The following is an 18,370-nucleotide window of genomic DNA, read 5'->3' on the forward strand; positions in this document are numbered from 1 at the left end:
AAAAGGCAACATTTCTCAATTTGGGGTATTAGTGGTATAAAATGCCTATTTTCTAATTATGTCACATTATACTTACCTAAAAGTCTTGTAACTAGGATGGGACTAAACATAGAATTAGTGTTCACTTGACCTTTCTGATCATACAAAATGAAAACATTTCACTGAAAATTTATAATTGTCATGCAATTGTTAAGTCGATCATTTGCAGTTCATAAAACTGTACATACTCATATGTTTAAGATGTTACACAAAAAGTTATTTTAGAGTTGTCAACATAAATGCCGTAAGGCAAAGCACTCAACTATATTCTCTCTGGATATGGCAGTACAATGCAAAGGCATTTTCATAACCACAGAAGAATGAAGTAAAGGTAACAATCCATCAAAAAGTTGTCAAGGGCCTTCAAATTCTCATTTCCCATAGGAAATCTCCCTTCTGTCAGCAAGCTTAAATTTCTAGTCCAAAAACATGATCTAGCACAACAGACTACTCTGCCACAATTTTTCCAGTCTATCATAATTGCCTCTTTCCATATCATCACACACAGAAGTAAAAAATAATTTAAGTGTGTGCAAACCAAATACAGTCTGACAAAATCTTTATCATCTCATGACTTGAGAAGGAATATATACAATATATAAGGAAGTTACATATTGAGTTAATTATCCAGACCAATTATTTCCTCAATAAAAAAATGTTTCAGGGCCTCCCTGGTGGCACAGTGGTTGAGCGCTGGGTTGCAAAGCTGCCCGCAGCCTGTGCAGCGCCGGTTCGATCCCGGCCACAGGGCAAGGGTCCCACATGGCGTGACACACCTCTCCTGCAGCCCACTGCTCCCCTCAGCAGTGTACTTCATCAGTCTGCCTGTTCTGCTCTCCGCTCTGGCTCTGGTGAATTCTCTCACCCTCCTGCGCTTCTGACTGTACCCCAGTGCTTGTATAAATAAATAAATCTTTAAAAAAAAAATGTTTCAGCAATGAGTTGTTTGTATATATAAATATAAAAATAGACATGTACGCAAAGAAAGGGAGCAATGAACTGCGAATCAAACCTTAAATATGACAACGTGCCTTATTTTACTACCAAACCTAACACTGATCAGTGCCACTTACAAATTTTAATCTGCCAAAAAAAGTAGATATATTCAGAATCAGAAAGATAAATAATAATACAGAGTTTTAAAAAAGAAAGAAAACTGCATGGCACAAATTCCAAATGGTTAAAAGTAAAAACTAGACTATTTTCTGGTCAAAATGGTTACCAAGATTTTGTTTTCCTAAATGATTTTAGTTGAATTTAACAGCAAATAATAAACATTTTAAAGGAAAAATGTCAGCAAACAGGTAAGTCCTTCAGAAGAGAAAATGGTTCTTTTCTAATTAAATGATGGTTAATTTTAAAAAACTAATAGGAAAAAACAAGCACTTCTAAGTTCATAGTAGCATTAGTCACAATAGTCAAGACATGAAATCAACCTAAATATCTGGCAGACAAATAGAGAAATTGTGGAACAGATGCTCAACTATTAAAAATACTACTCCACTATTAAAAAAAGATGAAATGGTGAGTTTGGGGATAAAATGGTTAGATCTTGAGGTGATTATGCTAAGTGAAGTAAGTCAAAAAGTAAAAGACAATTATCAGATGGTTTCACTCATCTTTGGAATACAAGTAACCAAAGAAAACAAACTGGCAAAACACAACAAAAATAAGTCCAAGATTCTGAAAAATATTATGGTTACCAGAGGGGAAAGGAGGAGGGAAGAAAGTATGGGGGAATAAATGAAAGTATACAGGCACTAGGAATTTGATGGAAGGTAAGTGAAGCATGTTGCACATGTTGAAATGTGAAGTTGTACCCCTAAAATCATATAATTATATAAACAAAAGGCAAATTTACAAAATTTGAGTTTAAAATTACAATTAAATAAAATATAATGAAAAGTAACATTAAAAAATAGCTGGAAACTAAGTTTTCTTTTTTAAGATACAATCTCAACCAAAATTTCAATGGTATTCTTTAAAGAAATAGAGCAAACAATACAGAAGATCCTGAACAAAAAGGGCAATCTTCACAAAAAGAGAACAATGGAATTATCAACTTTTAGGCCTCTAAACATACTATAAAGTTATAGTATCAAAGTAGTATGATATTGGAATAAAAATAGACACAAAGATCAATGAAGTAGAATCAAGAGCTCAAAAATAGATCCAAACTTACATAGACAGTTAATTTATGACAGAGGAGTCAAGAGTATACAATGGAGAAAGGAAAGCTTCTTTAACAAATAATAATGGGAAACTGGCTAGTCAGTAAAGGAATTAAACTAGATTACTACCTCATAACAAACACAAAAATCAAAATGGATTAAAAACTTGGATATAAGACTTGAAACCATTAAATAAACTGAAGAAAATTTAGGCAAAACAATGACTTCCAGTGATATCTTTAGAGACTCAACTACAATGGCAAGGAAACAAAAGCAAAAATAAATAAATGGGACTGTATCATTTAAAAAGCTGAAGGGAAGGGAAGGAGAGGGAAGGGGAGGGCAGGGGAGGGGAGGGAAGGGGAGGGAAGGGAAGCCTATCATTAAATGACAAGATACCCCACTGAGAGAAAATATTTGTACATCATTCATTTGACAAGGGACTGGTTACCAACACCTACAAAAAAAATTATACAATTCAAGGAAAAAACCCAATCAAAAAAAGGGGGGGGGGCAGAAAAAATAAATAGGCACATAGGCACTTCTCCAGAGAAGACAAACAGATGGCCAATAAGCACATGAAAAAATGCTCATCACTTATTATCAAGGAAATGCAAATCAAAAACCAAAATGAGATACCACCTCACATCTGTGAGAATGGACCACATAAAAAGATTAGAAACAAAAGTGTTGGTGAAGGTATGAAGAAAAAGGAACCCTAAAATTCCTTCGATGGGGATGTATACTGGTCCATCCCCTATAGAAAACAGTATGGAGGTTTCTTAAAAGATTAAAAATAGATGATATAAACCAATAATTCCACTCCTAGATATCTATACAAAAACACTAATTTGAGGGGATAAATGCACTCCTATGTCCATTGTAGCACTACTTACAATAGCCAAGTTATTGAAACAATCAAGAAGATGCAGCATATAAACACAATGGAATACTACTCAGCTATTTAAAAAACAAGAAATCTTGTCATTTGTCATAATATGGATGGAACTGGAGGGAATTACGCTAAGTGAATTAAGTCAAAAATTGAAAGACAACTACCAGATGATTTCACTTATATGTGAATATAAAGAAACACAACAGGGAGCAATGGTGGGTGGAGGCCCAATGAACTATTATGGAAAATTATCAATGCTTTGGTGGTGGGTGTGTATGGTAACAGATTTTTGAAGAGATGTGAACCTATAACTTTAATCATATACAGAGCTGTAAACCAACATTACCGCAATGAAAAGTCCCCCCTCACACACAAAATAAATTTAGAAAGCTAAAATATTAAAATTTAAAAAAAAAAACAAAGGAATAGACAAAACTAAACCAAAATCCTTGAAATCTGACTGCAGAATTGAGGCTAATAAAGGGCAGGAGGAGACCAATGGACTATGGTAGAAGATTATGGGTGTTTTGATGGTGGATGTGGTGTGGTTAACATGCATCTGCAGAGGTGTGAACCTATACAAAGCATTGTAAACCAATGTAACCTCTTCGAAAAATGACACAAATCAAAAAAGAATTCCAAAATGAACAAAGTTCCTCAAGATTCTTTTAAAAAAAATTTGTTTACCTTTTACAATAATATTACAATCATTAAAATCTCATAGGGTCTGGAGCTGGTTTTTACATCCTTATTGGCTGTTACATACTATTTTATAAAATAGCATTTCATATATACATGAACACACTATGAATATGCTGTAATTAGCTTAACACATTTAGATTCTTATGAACTTTTCAAAAGAAGTACATCTATATTTCAAGAAAAAACACAATGATTTGAAAGTAGCCAGAAGGGATCTGAAATATTAAGAGCATCACACTGGAAAATTAGCAATAAGAATGCCTTTTTAGATTTAGATTTAGTAGTTATTTGACTGCCTTTAAAAATGTAATTAAATAATTGTATTTAATTTCAAATATGGACGTTCTGCATACCTAAGGGGAGAAATCCTTAAATTGTTTTTAAAATTAAAAACAATCTAAGGAAAAGATATTTCATTTAAAAATTAATTTAAAAAATATGGGTAGTCTGAATAGGCTTATAATCTAAAATATTTCATTATATTTTATCTTTTTTGGGAAAAATTGGTTTCTAATTAAGAGGGGGAAATCACTTTCTGTTGGTAGTATAAAACATTTAGGATCTACTTCAATGGTTATAGCTATGGTTATATTCATCTACTACAGTGGGTGGGCCTACATTGCTCCTTTCCACAACAGTTTAAAAACCAATCAGGAAAATGACAGAAGTCCCTAAATCTATTATATTTTCACAACTCTCTCTCATATGTAAATGGATAAGAAAATGTTCTGGGTCCAAAATATAATGTCAAAAAATGGGCAGAAGAGCTAAAAAGACACTTCTCCAAAGGAGAAATGCAAATGGCCAACAGGTATGTGAAAAAAAGGTTCAAAATCACTTATATTCAGGGAAATGCAAATCAAAACCACAATGAGATACCACCTTACACCAGTGAGAATGGCACATACTAAAAAAACTACAAACAACAAATATTGGTGAAGCTGTGGAGAAAAAGGAACCAACTAGTCCAACAACTATGGAAAACTGTATGGAAGTTCCTCAAACTACTAAAAATGGAGCTTCCATATGACCGAGCAATTCCACTCCAGCAATCTACCCAAAGGACATAGAAACAGTAATTCAAAAGGATACCTGCACCTCTATGTTTACTGCAGCACTAATCACAACAGGTAAGATACGGAAACAACCCAAACACCCAAAAATAGATGATGGGATCCAGAGGTGGTATATATATATATATATACACAATGAAATAGTACTCAGCTATCAAAAAAGATAAAGTCACGCCATTTGCAGCAACATGGATGGAGCTGGAAGGGATTATGCTCAGTGAAATAAGCCAGAAGGAAAAAGAAAAATATCAGATGGTTTCACTTATAGGAGGAATATAGGGGAACCAAATAAGGGATCAGGGAAAAAAAAAAATTATAATAAATAAAAAAAAATAACAGGCAACTATAAATCAGAGATACACTGCAGCGGAGGGGGAGGGAGAGGGATCAAAACAGGGAGGGAAGCACACAAGGGACTTTTATGGAGGCTTCACCTGAGAGGAGAAAGCATACACTATACAAAAATGAAGAATGGTGTAAAATATATATACAATTTTTTTTTAATTTGAGTTTCAGATGAACAAGTTCTTTTGTATGGAACATATATTAAAACATTTATATTTATTTTTCCCCCCTGAAATTCAGGGGGGAAAAAGAGTTAAAGGAATTTCAGGGTTGTCAGATTCTAACTTCCTAGGCATGTAGGCAGGGGGTGGGGGTGGGGGTACATTGGAATTCAGTGAGAATCCAAAAGGATGTGCTTAAAGGGAAACCCAGGAAGAAGCACCTCTTTACTTGAAAAATGCTCACTTATCCTACATTGTAAATTCTTTCATAGAGAATCGCCATTATGTCACCACATTAATGAAAGGTGAGATGGGCATGATTCATGACTCAGAACCCAAAATGGAGCTACTGATAAAAAAGAAAGTTAGGAATGAGTTCCTTAGGAAGAATTTCTTACACTGAAACAGCCTGAGCAGTAAGTTGTTTAAAGGAACAAGGCTATGATCTATTTAAAGAAGATTTGAATCACCTGGGAGAATACAAAGGAATCATCTGTAGGTGAAAAAAAAAGACAAAATAAAATCTAGTTAGAGAATGAAAACCACCTTCTTTCAAAACAACTCCATTTCATCTAAAAAGTTGAATATGAGTGCCAACTTATTTGCAATCTCCTAGTATAACCACTACCACTATTTAGTCAGAACTTGTGAAAAGTTTTCTGGAATTATGTCATGAATTGTATTTTAGACACAAAGAATGTGATAAATGGTGGTACAGTGATTAATCTTTGTTCTACATTTCTCCATGGTATTTATTGCACAGTGTAATTACCAAATTTCATGGAGTAGAGGGAGCAGAATTTGCCTTAGTAGAGACCCTAATTCAAATGCTAATATAGTAGGCCTGTTGTAGAATTTATCACGCTTACTGATTTTCTTTTTTTAGTTTATCTAAAGCAAATTATTTTATATAAAGCAAATTATTTAATCGAAAGCAATTTTTTTTAGTAATCTACTGTGACAGTCCTTACAATTAGAGGAAACAAGACCAGTCATTAGGGCTTATTTCCCAGGTTTCTGATTAAGAATTTTAAACCAAGAGAAATAAAACAAACCATCTAGGATCTATATCCTAACATTAATAGCCCATATAATTTTGGATTTCTCACTTAATCTCTGTGAGACACAGAGCCCTTTGATGTAAAATAAGGAAATTAGACTAGGGCAGTGATTCTCAAAGTTTGGTCTGGGGGTTCCTTGAGATCCTTTCTAGGGCACTCAAGGTCAAAACTGTTTTTGTAATAGTAAGATAATATTTGCCCTTTTCACTTTCATGAGTCTAGTTTTTCAGAAACTGACAGTGTTACAAACTGAAAACAGAGTTATAAGCTAGTGTGATTTTAGCTCTCTTCTATTAAGCCAGACATGAAAGAAATTTGCAAAAATACGAAACAATGCTACTCTTTTCACTTTTTGTTTTAGAAAAAGTTATTTTTCATAGAAGTGATTTATGCTAACATGTAATAGTTTTGTTATTTGTAAATGAGTTTTCAAATTTTTAAATTAAAAAAAATTAGCAAGTTAAAAATATACACAATCCTATTATCCAGTGATTCCTACATATTTTCCCAAGGTAAATGAGAATATTTGTTCCACAAAATACTTACAAAGTTTAGAGCAGATTTAATTATAGTTATGAATAAAAAACAATATTCATTGAAAATAAGCTAAATGTTCATCAACAGGGTTATACTCAAACTGCAATATACCAACATGATAGAATACTACTCTCGGGAAAAAAAAACACTATCAATCTACACAATAGCATAAATAAATCTCAAAAACAATGCACTGAACAAAAGAAACCAGACATGAAAAGCTCCATTTACATAATTCAAGACAGGTTAAATAGTTTATGATAATAGAAAATCAGAATAGTGATTAGCTCTAAAAGTATATACTAATCAAAACTCATGAGATTATATCATTAAGATATGTTACATAGTACAAACTGTAGTTCAATAAAAATTTGGAGAAAAGCCCTTAATACAAAAATATTAATTTCTGAAATTAAACCAAATTTCATTTAATTTTAATTAAAATGAATAAATTTTCTTCACATAAGTCTATCTCTGGGAAAAAAATCAACATCCAATAATCGTTTTTGCAATTATCATGTGCTTATAAAAATATACTTGTACTTACATAGAATGGAATTTTGAAAATGTCTGAGGAATTGTTATCAATTTTTTAAATTCTGTTCTACTCACAAATAAAGCTACAAAAATTATGAAAATTGCAATTCCTCTCTTTTGTAATTCAGCACTGCAAAATAATGGACATAGATAATTCATTGTTCCTTAGGTTAGTCCTAACTTCACCTTCTTGGAACCTGAATAAAGTAATCTTAGGTGCAATTTTATAAGTGGTATTTATTTAATCATTACTTTATAATACCTTAGTGCAGAGAAGTTAAAATTCTATTATTCAAGGCTACCACATTCAAAAACAAAACTCAAGTATATGGTTCCCATTGTAAGAGCTTCAGCAACAAGATTATAGTGACTGATCATATATTTTTTTAAAGATTTATTTATTTATGCATACAAGAGCTGGGGTACAGGGCAGAGGTGCAGGGGGGTGAGAGGATTCACCAGAGACAAAGTGGGGAACAGAACAGGCAGATTGACTGAAGTACACTGCTGAAGCGAGTCAGGAGAGGTCTGCTGCACCATGTGGGTTGCTCCCTGGTTGGCCGGGGATCAAACTCATGCTGCAGAGGATGCAGATTGCTTCATAGTGCTGTGCTTAACGCCTTGCACCACCAGGCAGGCCCTGACTGATCATTTTAGATCAGATAATCAGAAATAACCCAAAACATCAAATATTACTTTCAAACTATAATAGGAACATATCTGTTTAAAAATGTGACTAAAAATTAAACTTAACATTTAGGTAAAAAGACATTGTAAGATATACTAACCTTAGAAGACTTTCTTCGGCTTCTTCTTGTCCAAACTACCACCAGTTTATCTGGTTGCCTGCCAAAGAGGAAAAGATTAAATACAATTTATCTTAAATCAAATTCATAAAATTTAGTTCCAGTACTTTTAAAAAGGACAAAAATATTATCTGCTTTACATTACGGAGAACAGTTACTCTTACAATAAAGCTCTGTAAATTAACCAATATAGTAGATGTGATCTAAGTTAAATTATTAATATTCCATCCATGTTTTCCTAAAAATACTTTATAAGTCAATCACTAGGAAAGTGGTATTTTTTTTTAAAAAAATCACACATTTATCTTCTCCAAAAAATCAGTAATATGCTTCTAACATATTATCCACTTTAAATCAGAGAAAAGCAGCATTAGGATGACACTTCTGAAATAATTTAAATCTAGGAGTTAAACTACTTCTACATCTCTATATATTATGAACAGTGTTTATAGTTTTCAAAACACAATCAATAATTTCAATGATCTTTATAAAAATACAACACTGAAAAACAGGCCAGATACATACTATTCCTTCTAAGATGTGATAAAAACCTGGCAAAATTAAGTAATTAATGAAAAGTTATGGCAGAACCAAGGTGACATATAGGTCTTCTAAAACTCAGACTTCTTTAGACGAGATCAGGCGCGTTCAGGGTGGTATGGCCATAGACAAACTCAGACTTCTTTATCTTCTCTTAATTGAGATTAAAAACAAACAGAAACCAATACAAACAAAATAAACCAACCTTACATTTTCAGCTAATAAAGCTAAGATCTCTTTAACGCTTAGGGAAAACATTACGACTATAATTATCAGTTACTTTACTTAAAGTTTCATCTTTAAAAATTGTTGATACAAATATTTTAACCAAGAAATGAAATATATAGTCATCTCAGTGCTCTTCACTACTTTGTATGTCACCATTTTAATCTGGAATCCCTCACCATCAACAAATGACCTGTCCTCCTGTTTATTTAAACATATAAACATATATATACATATACATATATACACATACATATACATATATAACATACATATACACATAATTTTCATTTCCTGCATGCAGTTTGTTCATTTATTGAACAAACTGTCCATGTTCCATTGTATATTCTTTGCTCTTTTGTCAAAGATTAGTTGTTCATGTAAGTGTGGCTTTATTTCTGGGCTCTCTATTAGGTTCCATTGGTCTGTGTCTGTTTATGTTCCAATACCAAATTGTTTTAATTATTATGGCTTTGTAGTATAGCCTGAAGTGTGGAAGTGTGATACCTCCTTTCTCCTTTGTTTTCATCAGTAGGGTTTTGGCTATTGGTGTTTTTTTATGGTTCCATATGCATTTCATCAGTATTTGTTCTATTTCTTTGAAGAATGTCATTGAGATATTTACTGGAATAGCACTGAATCTGTATATTGCTTTTGGGAGGATGGCCATTTAAATAATGTTAATTCTTCCAATCCATGAGCAGGGGATGTCATGTTCTTTGTTTGACAAGGATTTGGTGAAAAAGGAACTCTCCTACAGTGCAAACTGGTCCAACCACTATGGAGAGCTGTCTGGAGGTTCCTCAGTCTACTAAAAATGGAGCTACCATACAACCTGGCAATTCCACTCCTAGGGATCTACCCAAAGGGCACAAAAACATTGATTCAAAAGAACACCTGTACACCTATGTTTATTGCAGCACTATTTACAATATGTAAAACCTGGAAACACCCCAAATGCCCAAAAATAGATGACTGGATCAAGAAGATGTGGTATATATACACAATGGAATATTATTTAGCAATCAAAAAAGAGAAACTCATGCCATTTGTAGCAGTATGGATGGATCTAGAAGGAATTATGCTCAGTGAAATAAGCCAGAAGGAGAGAGAAAAATATCAGATGGTTTCACTTATAACAGGAATATAGGGGAACAAAATAAGACATCAGTGTAAAAAAAATAATAACAGTACAAAACACAACAAAGCAAAAACAGACAATTATAAATCAGAGACATACTGCAGGGGAGGAGGAGGGAGAGGAATCAGAGAGAGGGAGGGAGGGAGAACAGGAGACTGGTGACGGTGCACGGGTGCCTTGGGGAAGGAAATTCTATGGGGACTCAACCTGAGGGGGTGGGAGGAAGCAAATATTGTTTAAATATATATATATATAAAATTTAAAATAAATAAAACCAAAAAAATAAACTGATGAAAAACAGACTGAGAAAGAAACATTCAATTTCATGCAGATGGAGCTCCCATTGAATATGGGATGCACCAAAGAAACAAAGCAGTACATACAAATATCTCTTGGACAATGAAACAATAAATGTGAAGAACTGATAAGACCAAACAAAAACAAAAACAAAACTTTAAGCTTCTTTACTAACTGCAAAAAAAATAAGCAAAGTTTGTTTACACAACTTTCTAGGTCCTGAATTTCCTATTTCTAGTGATAAGGATGTCTTTACCACTAGCTACAGGGAGGGTACCTTTCATAATGGAGATATATTTCCTGCTTTCAGGACAAAAAGAAGGGTCATAATGTTCCACTTACATCAGTGATTTTTTTTTTATTATTATTACCTGCTTAATTCATTTCCCTTCTATTTTTGCATGTCTTTTTTTTTTTTTTAAAAAAGATTTATTTTTTTATTAATACAACCACTGGGTACGGTCAGAAGCGCAGGAGGGTGAGAGAATTCGCCAGAGCCAGAGCGGGGAACAGAACAGGCAGAGGGACCGAAGTACACTGCTGAGGGGAGCAGCGGGCAGCAGGAGAGGTCTGCGCACCATGTGGGACCCTTGCCCAGCGGCCGGGGATGGAACCAGCGCTGCAGAGGCTGTGGGTAGCTTCGCAACCCAGCACTCAACCGCTGCGCCAACGGGGAGGCCCACATCAGTGATTTTTTAAGTCACTTAATTCAAAAAAATCATCGTGCTATTTTCGCAGATTTTGGAGATTTTATTCTCCATCCCAGAATAAACTTGGTTCCCAAGTGTCAGACTTTAAAGACAATTATAATCTACACTAAATAAATGCTCTCATGAGTCTTCCCAAAGTGAGGTGTGAGGAGCAGTAGCCAGATGCAGGCATGAAAAATTACATATGAAATAGAAGAAAATTTCTATGACTCATCAGTGTTAGCTAAAGCATATGTGCAAATGGAGAAACAAATAAACCCTTGTTCCACATACAGAGAATAGAACAAATGACAGTGAAGATGGGAAGTATTATGACAATGGGATGGACAGGGCTGGGAAGAAGGTATGATCAAATGATGGCAGCCTAAGAGTAGAAAAAGTGAGCAGTCTATAAATGTAGGCCACATTGTTTGAAAGCACTGGTGACTTGCTGGAACCTTTAACCTAAACTACTGCACTAAACTTCTCACTATGTTCTCATCGTCACATCTCCAGCCGAATTTCAATGTTAACTGTATTTCTGCCAGACTTCTTTAAAAACATTGTAAAATCTTACCCCTTTTCCATGTTATGTCCCATACTGGGCTTTTACTACAGTAAGAGCCACACTCACAGTACTACGAAATGGCACTGCAATTAAACTTGATAGACGCACCAATGAACAGTGTTCATTTTATTCCTAAACAGCATTCCATTTTATTTTAGCTCTAATTTAAATTTTATAAAACATTTCTTTCTTAACTGCCTTTAAACAATATCCACACTGTACAAATTACTAGAGTCTAACACTACCAACTATTTCACATCTGACCAGCTTCACTATTTAAGATGAGTTATCTAGAACTTGTATGCATTTGACCCTATGATATCTGGGCATGCAAGATAACTTCCATATTCGTGAATGTGGTTTATAAAGGCATTTCAACACCTAATTTTGATCTACCTTTCCAACTGTATAATCTGCAAATATCTCATAGGCATCTTGCTTTCCAACTAATCCCTAAACACATATTCCTTCAATTTCTTCATATCTTTACATGTTATAACCTATTTGTTAAGACTTCCTCTGTCCTCTCCTTTTTTCTACCAGAAAACTCTTAACTCATCACTTTTGCTATGAAAACCTGACCACTTCAAATTTCCTTCCTACAACATCCCTTATCCCAAATTTCAGGCACAATTAACTGTTCCTTCTATTATGTTTCCAGTTATATACTTGACATGCCTCTATTTTAATATTCCATACGCCCATATTATATTATTTGTTATTATTTCTGTTGCCTCCACTAGACCACATTCCTTACTAGCCATAGCTAGCCTTTGCATTTCTAACAACTAATTAAGAATCTTGTACAAGGATGAGGCCCAATAAACATTTGCTACTGAATGAACCATAAATTTCACCCAGGAATATCCAATTGATTAATTATAATTGATGAGGTCTAACTAAATCTAACAGTTCTAATAAATATATTCTCTCAGCAGCTTGAGTTTTGCAGGAATCCTCACCTTGGCTACACATTGAAACCTCCTGGTTTCCGTCCACTAAAAAATACTGATGCCTAGGTTCCAACCCCAGAGACTGTGATTCTCTGGTGGACACTTATTTTTTAATCCAAAGGTGAGTCTAATGTCAGCCAAGGTTGAAAATCAATGTTTTACAGGGACAGCAGTATTAACATTCCCTTGTAATCCCTACGAGGCATTAGTTTTGATGGTAGCACGAATGTCTCCCCTCTTCAACATCACCCTTTACCATCTGCACTGTTGTCTCCTTCTAACTCAGCCTCTCAGCACCTCCCTCCCCCAAACCCATACTGATCTCAGCACTTTAGAATTGGGAAGCATTTTACTACAAAAAAATCAGAAAGGATGGTCTACTAACCTATCTGGCTGAAGTTCCAAGAAAATTTCAAGAACATAAATGACTAGAGAATGATCCCAGACAAGGTAAAACTTTTTCTGGTTGTAAATCATATCCCATTTTTTAAACATCTTCACTAGAAATCAGTCCACCTTTACATTATAAGGGTCAAAATGTGGAAAAGTTGTAAAATAAAGAACTGTGGTGAGGTATTGTTCTCAATAGACTAGCACCAGTAATCATGCAATTAGTTGACCACAATTAATATTTTAAGTATCCATGCTGAACTAGAAAAGAAACATTAAATATTTACTTATGTGCTCCCAAGAGGCCAGGGACAGAACAACTGTGAGAGTTCTATCAAACTACTAAAGAACCTATAATAACACAACTTTATGTCTGTCAAAAATGTCTAAGCAACCTGATCTATCAAGTTTTAGAGGGGAAAGATCTAGGAGGGGGCGGAGCAACATGGCGGCGAGGAGACGCTGCGAGTAAGATCTCCCATTAAAAAAAGTTAATAGGGAGGAAAAGCGGCAGGTCCCAGTGAGAACTGGGACACGGAAGATAAACGGACGACTCCAGCAAACTGCCCAAAGAAGAAAGTTGCCATAAAAGAGGACGACGAGAAGGGAGGGAAGCGCAGAACCCTGCTCACCTCCCCCGCCCACAGAGGCGGCACTCTCCGAACGGCAGAGAGGAGGGAAACAACAAACCAAAACGGCCACCAAGAAAAACGGACGCAGCAAGTGGGACTATGAGTGGAAAGGAACTATTTCAGCCACCACACCCCGTGAACGGGAGCTGTGGAGAACCCTGCAGGATCCGCCGCGGAGGTGAGCTCCAGGCGCCATTAAAGGGAGCCCCGCCCCCAGGAGGAGACCAGCACCAGCACACAGCCCCAGCCGCCAGGTAAGCTTGCTCAGAAAGCGGCACGCTGATCCAGATCGGATCGCAGCTGCCCAGGTCCCCGCACCTGCGACCTAGGCTTGCGGGGAGACCGCGGAGGCCCTCCCTGAGTGAGTAGGAACAAGGCCCCCAGGCAGGGAAGCGGGATTCAAAAGGCGCCATTCCTGCGCCACTGATCTGGGCTACAGCCCACGTCCTGGAACTGAGGGCTTTGGAACTGAGACCCTGGGCACGAAATTACGGGCGTGGGTTCCCCACGACGGTGGGGCACAAGGCAGACACAGCACCCCAAAGCCGTTGAGGTGTACCCTACCATCCCCACTCTGCTACTTGTCCCACGGGGTGGAAAATCAGCTCCCCAAGGGCTCTAGGAGAGATCTCTGGCGCCACCTAGCGACTTGAAGCCAGCAGAGGCTCCTGAAGGAGCTAGTGGCCAGCTGGGGAGTTAGCCCACACCAGGCCCCTTCCGAACAAGTAGTCTGAGCCCACAGGGAGAGCGAGCACCCACAGCCGGGGCAGACCAGGCGCGCAGAAGAGTGTGCCTGAGACCAGACGCGCAGGGAGTGTGTCCCACATCACCATTTAGAACAGGGACATTTCTTCAGTAAAGACTACCTGCAGAAGGCTTCCTCAGGAGCCAGAGGTGAGCGGGGGAAGTTCGCCCACGCCAGACCCCCTCTGGCCTGCAGTCCAAGCCCAGAGGGGGAGCAGGAACCCACCGCCGGGGCAGACCAGGCGCACAGGGGAGTGTGTCCCCACATCAGCATTTTAGAACAGGGACCTTTCTCCAGTAAAGACTGCTTGAAAGTGACAGATGACTCCTGGAGGAAACAGAGGGGAGCAGAGAAGCCCACCCAAGATGCCGGCCAGTCCCAACAACACAGTGTCCCAACGCATACGGCAAATTAGAAAACAGACAGTAGGGAGGAGAAGAACCACACGCAACCTAGCAACTCTCCAGAGAAAAAGCACACCACAAAAAGAAAACCAGCCCCCAGATTGCAACGACAATAACTTGGAAGAATTTCTGAGCCTTCCAGAAAGAGAATTTAAAATTGCCGTGATTAAAAAACCGACAGAAGTCATAAAGGAAAACAATGAAAAGGGAAAAATAATCAACGATCAGAAGAATGCAATTGAGTCCCTAGAGAGGGAAAACAATGGTCAGAAGAAAGAAATTGAGTCCCTAAAGAGGGAAATAAAAGAAATGCAGGAGATCAAAGAATTAATGGAAGAACTAAAGAATTCTGGGAAAAGCAATGAAAGCAGAATAGATGAAATGGAAGAACGAATAAGTAATCTTGAAGACACAGAAATAAAAAGAACCAAAACAGAAAAGGAAAGAGAAGTACGAAGGAAAAAGAACGAGGAAAGACTTCGGGAACTATCTGACTCCATGAGGAAAGGAAATATAAGAGTTATAGGAATACCAGAAGGAGAGGAGAGAGATGTAGGAACAGAGAAAATATTCAAAGAGATAATTGGAGAGAACTTCCCAAATGTGAAGAAGGAGCTGAAAATTGATATACAAGAAGCAAGAAGAACACCAAACTTCCACGACGAAAGGAAAAATACAGCAAGACACATAATAGTAAAGCTCCCAAGAATCCAGGACAAGGAAAAAATAATGAAGCTGGCAAGAGGGAAGAAACAGATAACATTCAAAGGAAAGCCAATCAGGCTGACATCAGACTTCTCCGAAGAAACACTACGGGCAAGGAGAGAGTGGAGGGACATAGTCAACAGACTCCAAGAAAACAGATGCCAACCAAGAATACTCTATCCCGCAAAGCTCTCCTTCCTCTTTGAAGAAAGAATATGGACCTTCCCAGACAAACAGAAACTCCGGAATTTCATTGCAACTAAACCCCCACTCCAAAAAATACTACAAGGAGTCCTAAAGCCAGAACCTCAGAGGGACGAATAACAATGAAAGAAGGCCAAAAAAAAAAAAGTTATTAAAAGAATAAATAAATAAAATCAAAGGAAAGACAAACACAATGGCAAATACAGATGTTAACATATCAATATTAACTCTAAATGTAAATGGACTAAACTCTTCAATAAAAAGACACAGAGTTGCAGCCTGGATTAAGAAACAAAACCCAACCTTTTGCTGTCTCCAGGAAACACATTTAGCTACAAAAGATAAAAATAGGCTCAAAGTTAAAGGATGGAAAACAATCCTACAAGCAAATGGACCAAAAAAGAAAGCAGGAACAGCTATACTTATATCAGATAAAACAGATTTCAAACTCAAAAAGATAAAAAGAGACCCCAATGGTCACTACATTATGATCAAGGGGACAATACTTCAAGAAGAAATAACACTCATTAACATATACTCACCAAACGAAGGAGCACCAAAATATATCAGACAACTGTTGTCCTCTCTGAAAACAGACATCAGAGAAAACACATACGTAGTGGGAGACTTCAACACACCACTATCAACAATGGATAGATCAACAAGACAAAAAATAAGTAAAGAAACCAAAGCTCTAAATAAGGACCTAGAGCAATCGGGCTTAACAGACATCTATAGAACACTAAACCCCAAAAAAACGGAGTACACATTTTTCTCAAGCGCACACAGATCATTCTCCAGGATCGATCACATACTGGGGCACAAGACAAACATCAACAGATACACCAAGATTGAAATCATATCAACCATCTTTTCTGACCATGAAGGCATCAAACTAGAAATAAACCATAAAAAGAAGGCAAGGAACTTTCCTACCTCATGGAGATTAAAAACCACACTACTGGAAGACCATTGGACTAATGAGGAGATCAAAGAAGAAATTAAAAAATTTTTTGAATTGAACAAGGAGGACACCAATATCCTAAAGGTATGGGATGCAGCAAAAGCAGTAATAAGAGGAAAATATATAGCAATAGAAGCTCACATCAAGAAACAAGAAAGAACGCAAAGAAACAACCTAATCTCGAAGCTCAAAGATCTAGAAAAAGAACAACAAAAAAACCCCAAAACCAGTAGAAGAAAAGAAATAATAAAAACAAAAGCAGAAATAAATGAAATTGAAACTAAAAAAACAATCCAAAAGATCAATGAAACCAAGAGCTGGTTCTTTGAAAAAATCAATAAAGAGACAAACCCCTAGCCAGGCTCACAAAGGAAAAAAGGGAGAAAGCACAAATAAACAGGATCATCAATGAAAGAGGAGAAATCACAACGGACACAGCAGAAATCAAAAGAATAATCAGTAACTACTATGAACAGTTATATGGAAACAAGTTTAACAATCTAGAGGAGATGGACAAATTCCTACAACTCTACAATCACCCAAAGCTAGATAAAGAAGAAATAGAACACCTAAACAGACCAATTACAATTAGCGAAATTGAAATGGTAATCAAAACCCTCCCCAAAAACAAAAGCCCAGGACCTGATGGATTTACAAATGAATTCTACCAAACATTCAGAGACGAATTAGTTCCTATCCTTCACAAACTCTTCCAAAAAATTGAGAAGGAAGGGACAATACCAAACACGTTTTATGAAGCCAACATTACACTAATACCAAAACCGAACAAGGACAACACAAAAAAGGAAAACTACAGGCCAATCTCCTTAATGAACACTGATGCAAAAATCCTCAATAAAATTTTAGCCATCAGAATCCAACAATGTATCCATAAGATAATTCACCACGACCAAGTAGGATTCATTCCAGGGGCACAAGGATGGTTTAACATCCGAAAATCAATCAACGTTATCCAACACATCAACAAAAAGAAATATAAAAACCATATGATAATATCAATAGATGCTGAGAAAGCTTTCGACAAAGTGCAACACCCATTCATGATAAAAGCCCTTGAAATTCTTGGGATACAAGGAACATACCTCAACATCATAAAGGCCATCTATGACAAGCCAACAGCCAGTATCATTCTCAATGGTGAAAAGCTGAAAGCAATTCCATTAAGATATGGAACAAGACAAGGATGTCCACTCTCACCACTGCTTTTCAATATAATACTGGAAGTCCTAGCCAGGGCAATAAGACAAGAGAAAGACATCCAAGGAATCCAAATAGGAAAAGAAGAAGTCAAACTATCACTATTTGCAGACGATATGATATTATACATAGAGAACCCCAAAAACTCCACAGAAAAGCTAATTCAACTCATCAATCAGTTCAGTAAAGTGGCAGGATACAAAATCAACACGCAAAAGTCAGTAGCCTTCCTATACACAAACAATAAATCTGAAGAAGAAGAAATCAAAAAAACCATCCCTTTTGTTATTGAAATAAAAAAAAATCAAATATTTGGGAATAAATCTAACAAAAGAGGTAAAGGACCTATACAAAGAAAACTATAAAAC

General features: G+C 36.4%; 1 protein-coding gene across 10 annotated transcripts in view; it reads right to left on the minus strand.

The window, feature by feature from the left end:
* Positions 1-18,370, minus strand: part of EHBP1 (EH domain binding protein 1) — a gene marked incomplete at its 3' end in the record, with an annotated part of 325,825 nt that overhangs the window by 265,480 nt on the left and 41,975 nt on the right. For all 10 annotated transcript variants that reach the window (XM_084235967.1, XM_084235974.1, XM_084235973.1 and 7 more), the window contains exon 2: positions 8,310-8,367. In XM_084235967.1, coding sequence (XP_084092093.1) covers positions 8,310-8,367 — 58 coding nt within the window. The remainder of the gene's footprint in view (positions 1-8,309; positions 8,368-18,370) is intronic.

The sequence above is a fragment of the Talpa europaea genome (assembly GCF_964194135.1).
Source record: "Talpa europaea genome assembly, chromosome: 6".
NCBI classification, from domain to species: Eukaryota; Metazoa; Chordata; class Mammalia; order Eulipotyphla; family Talpidae; genus Talpa; species Talpa europaea.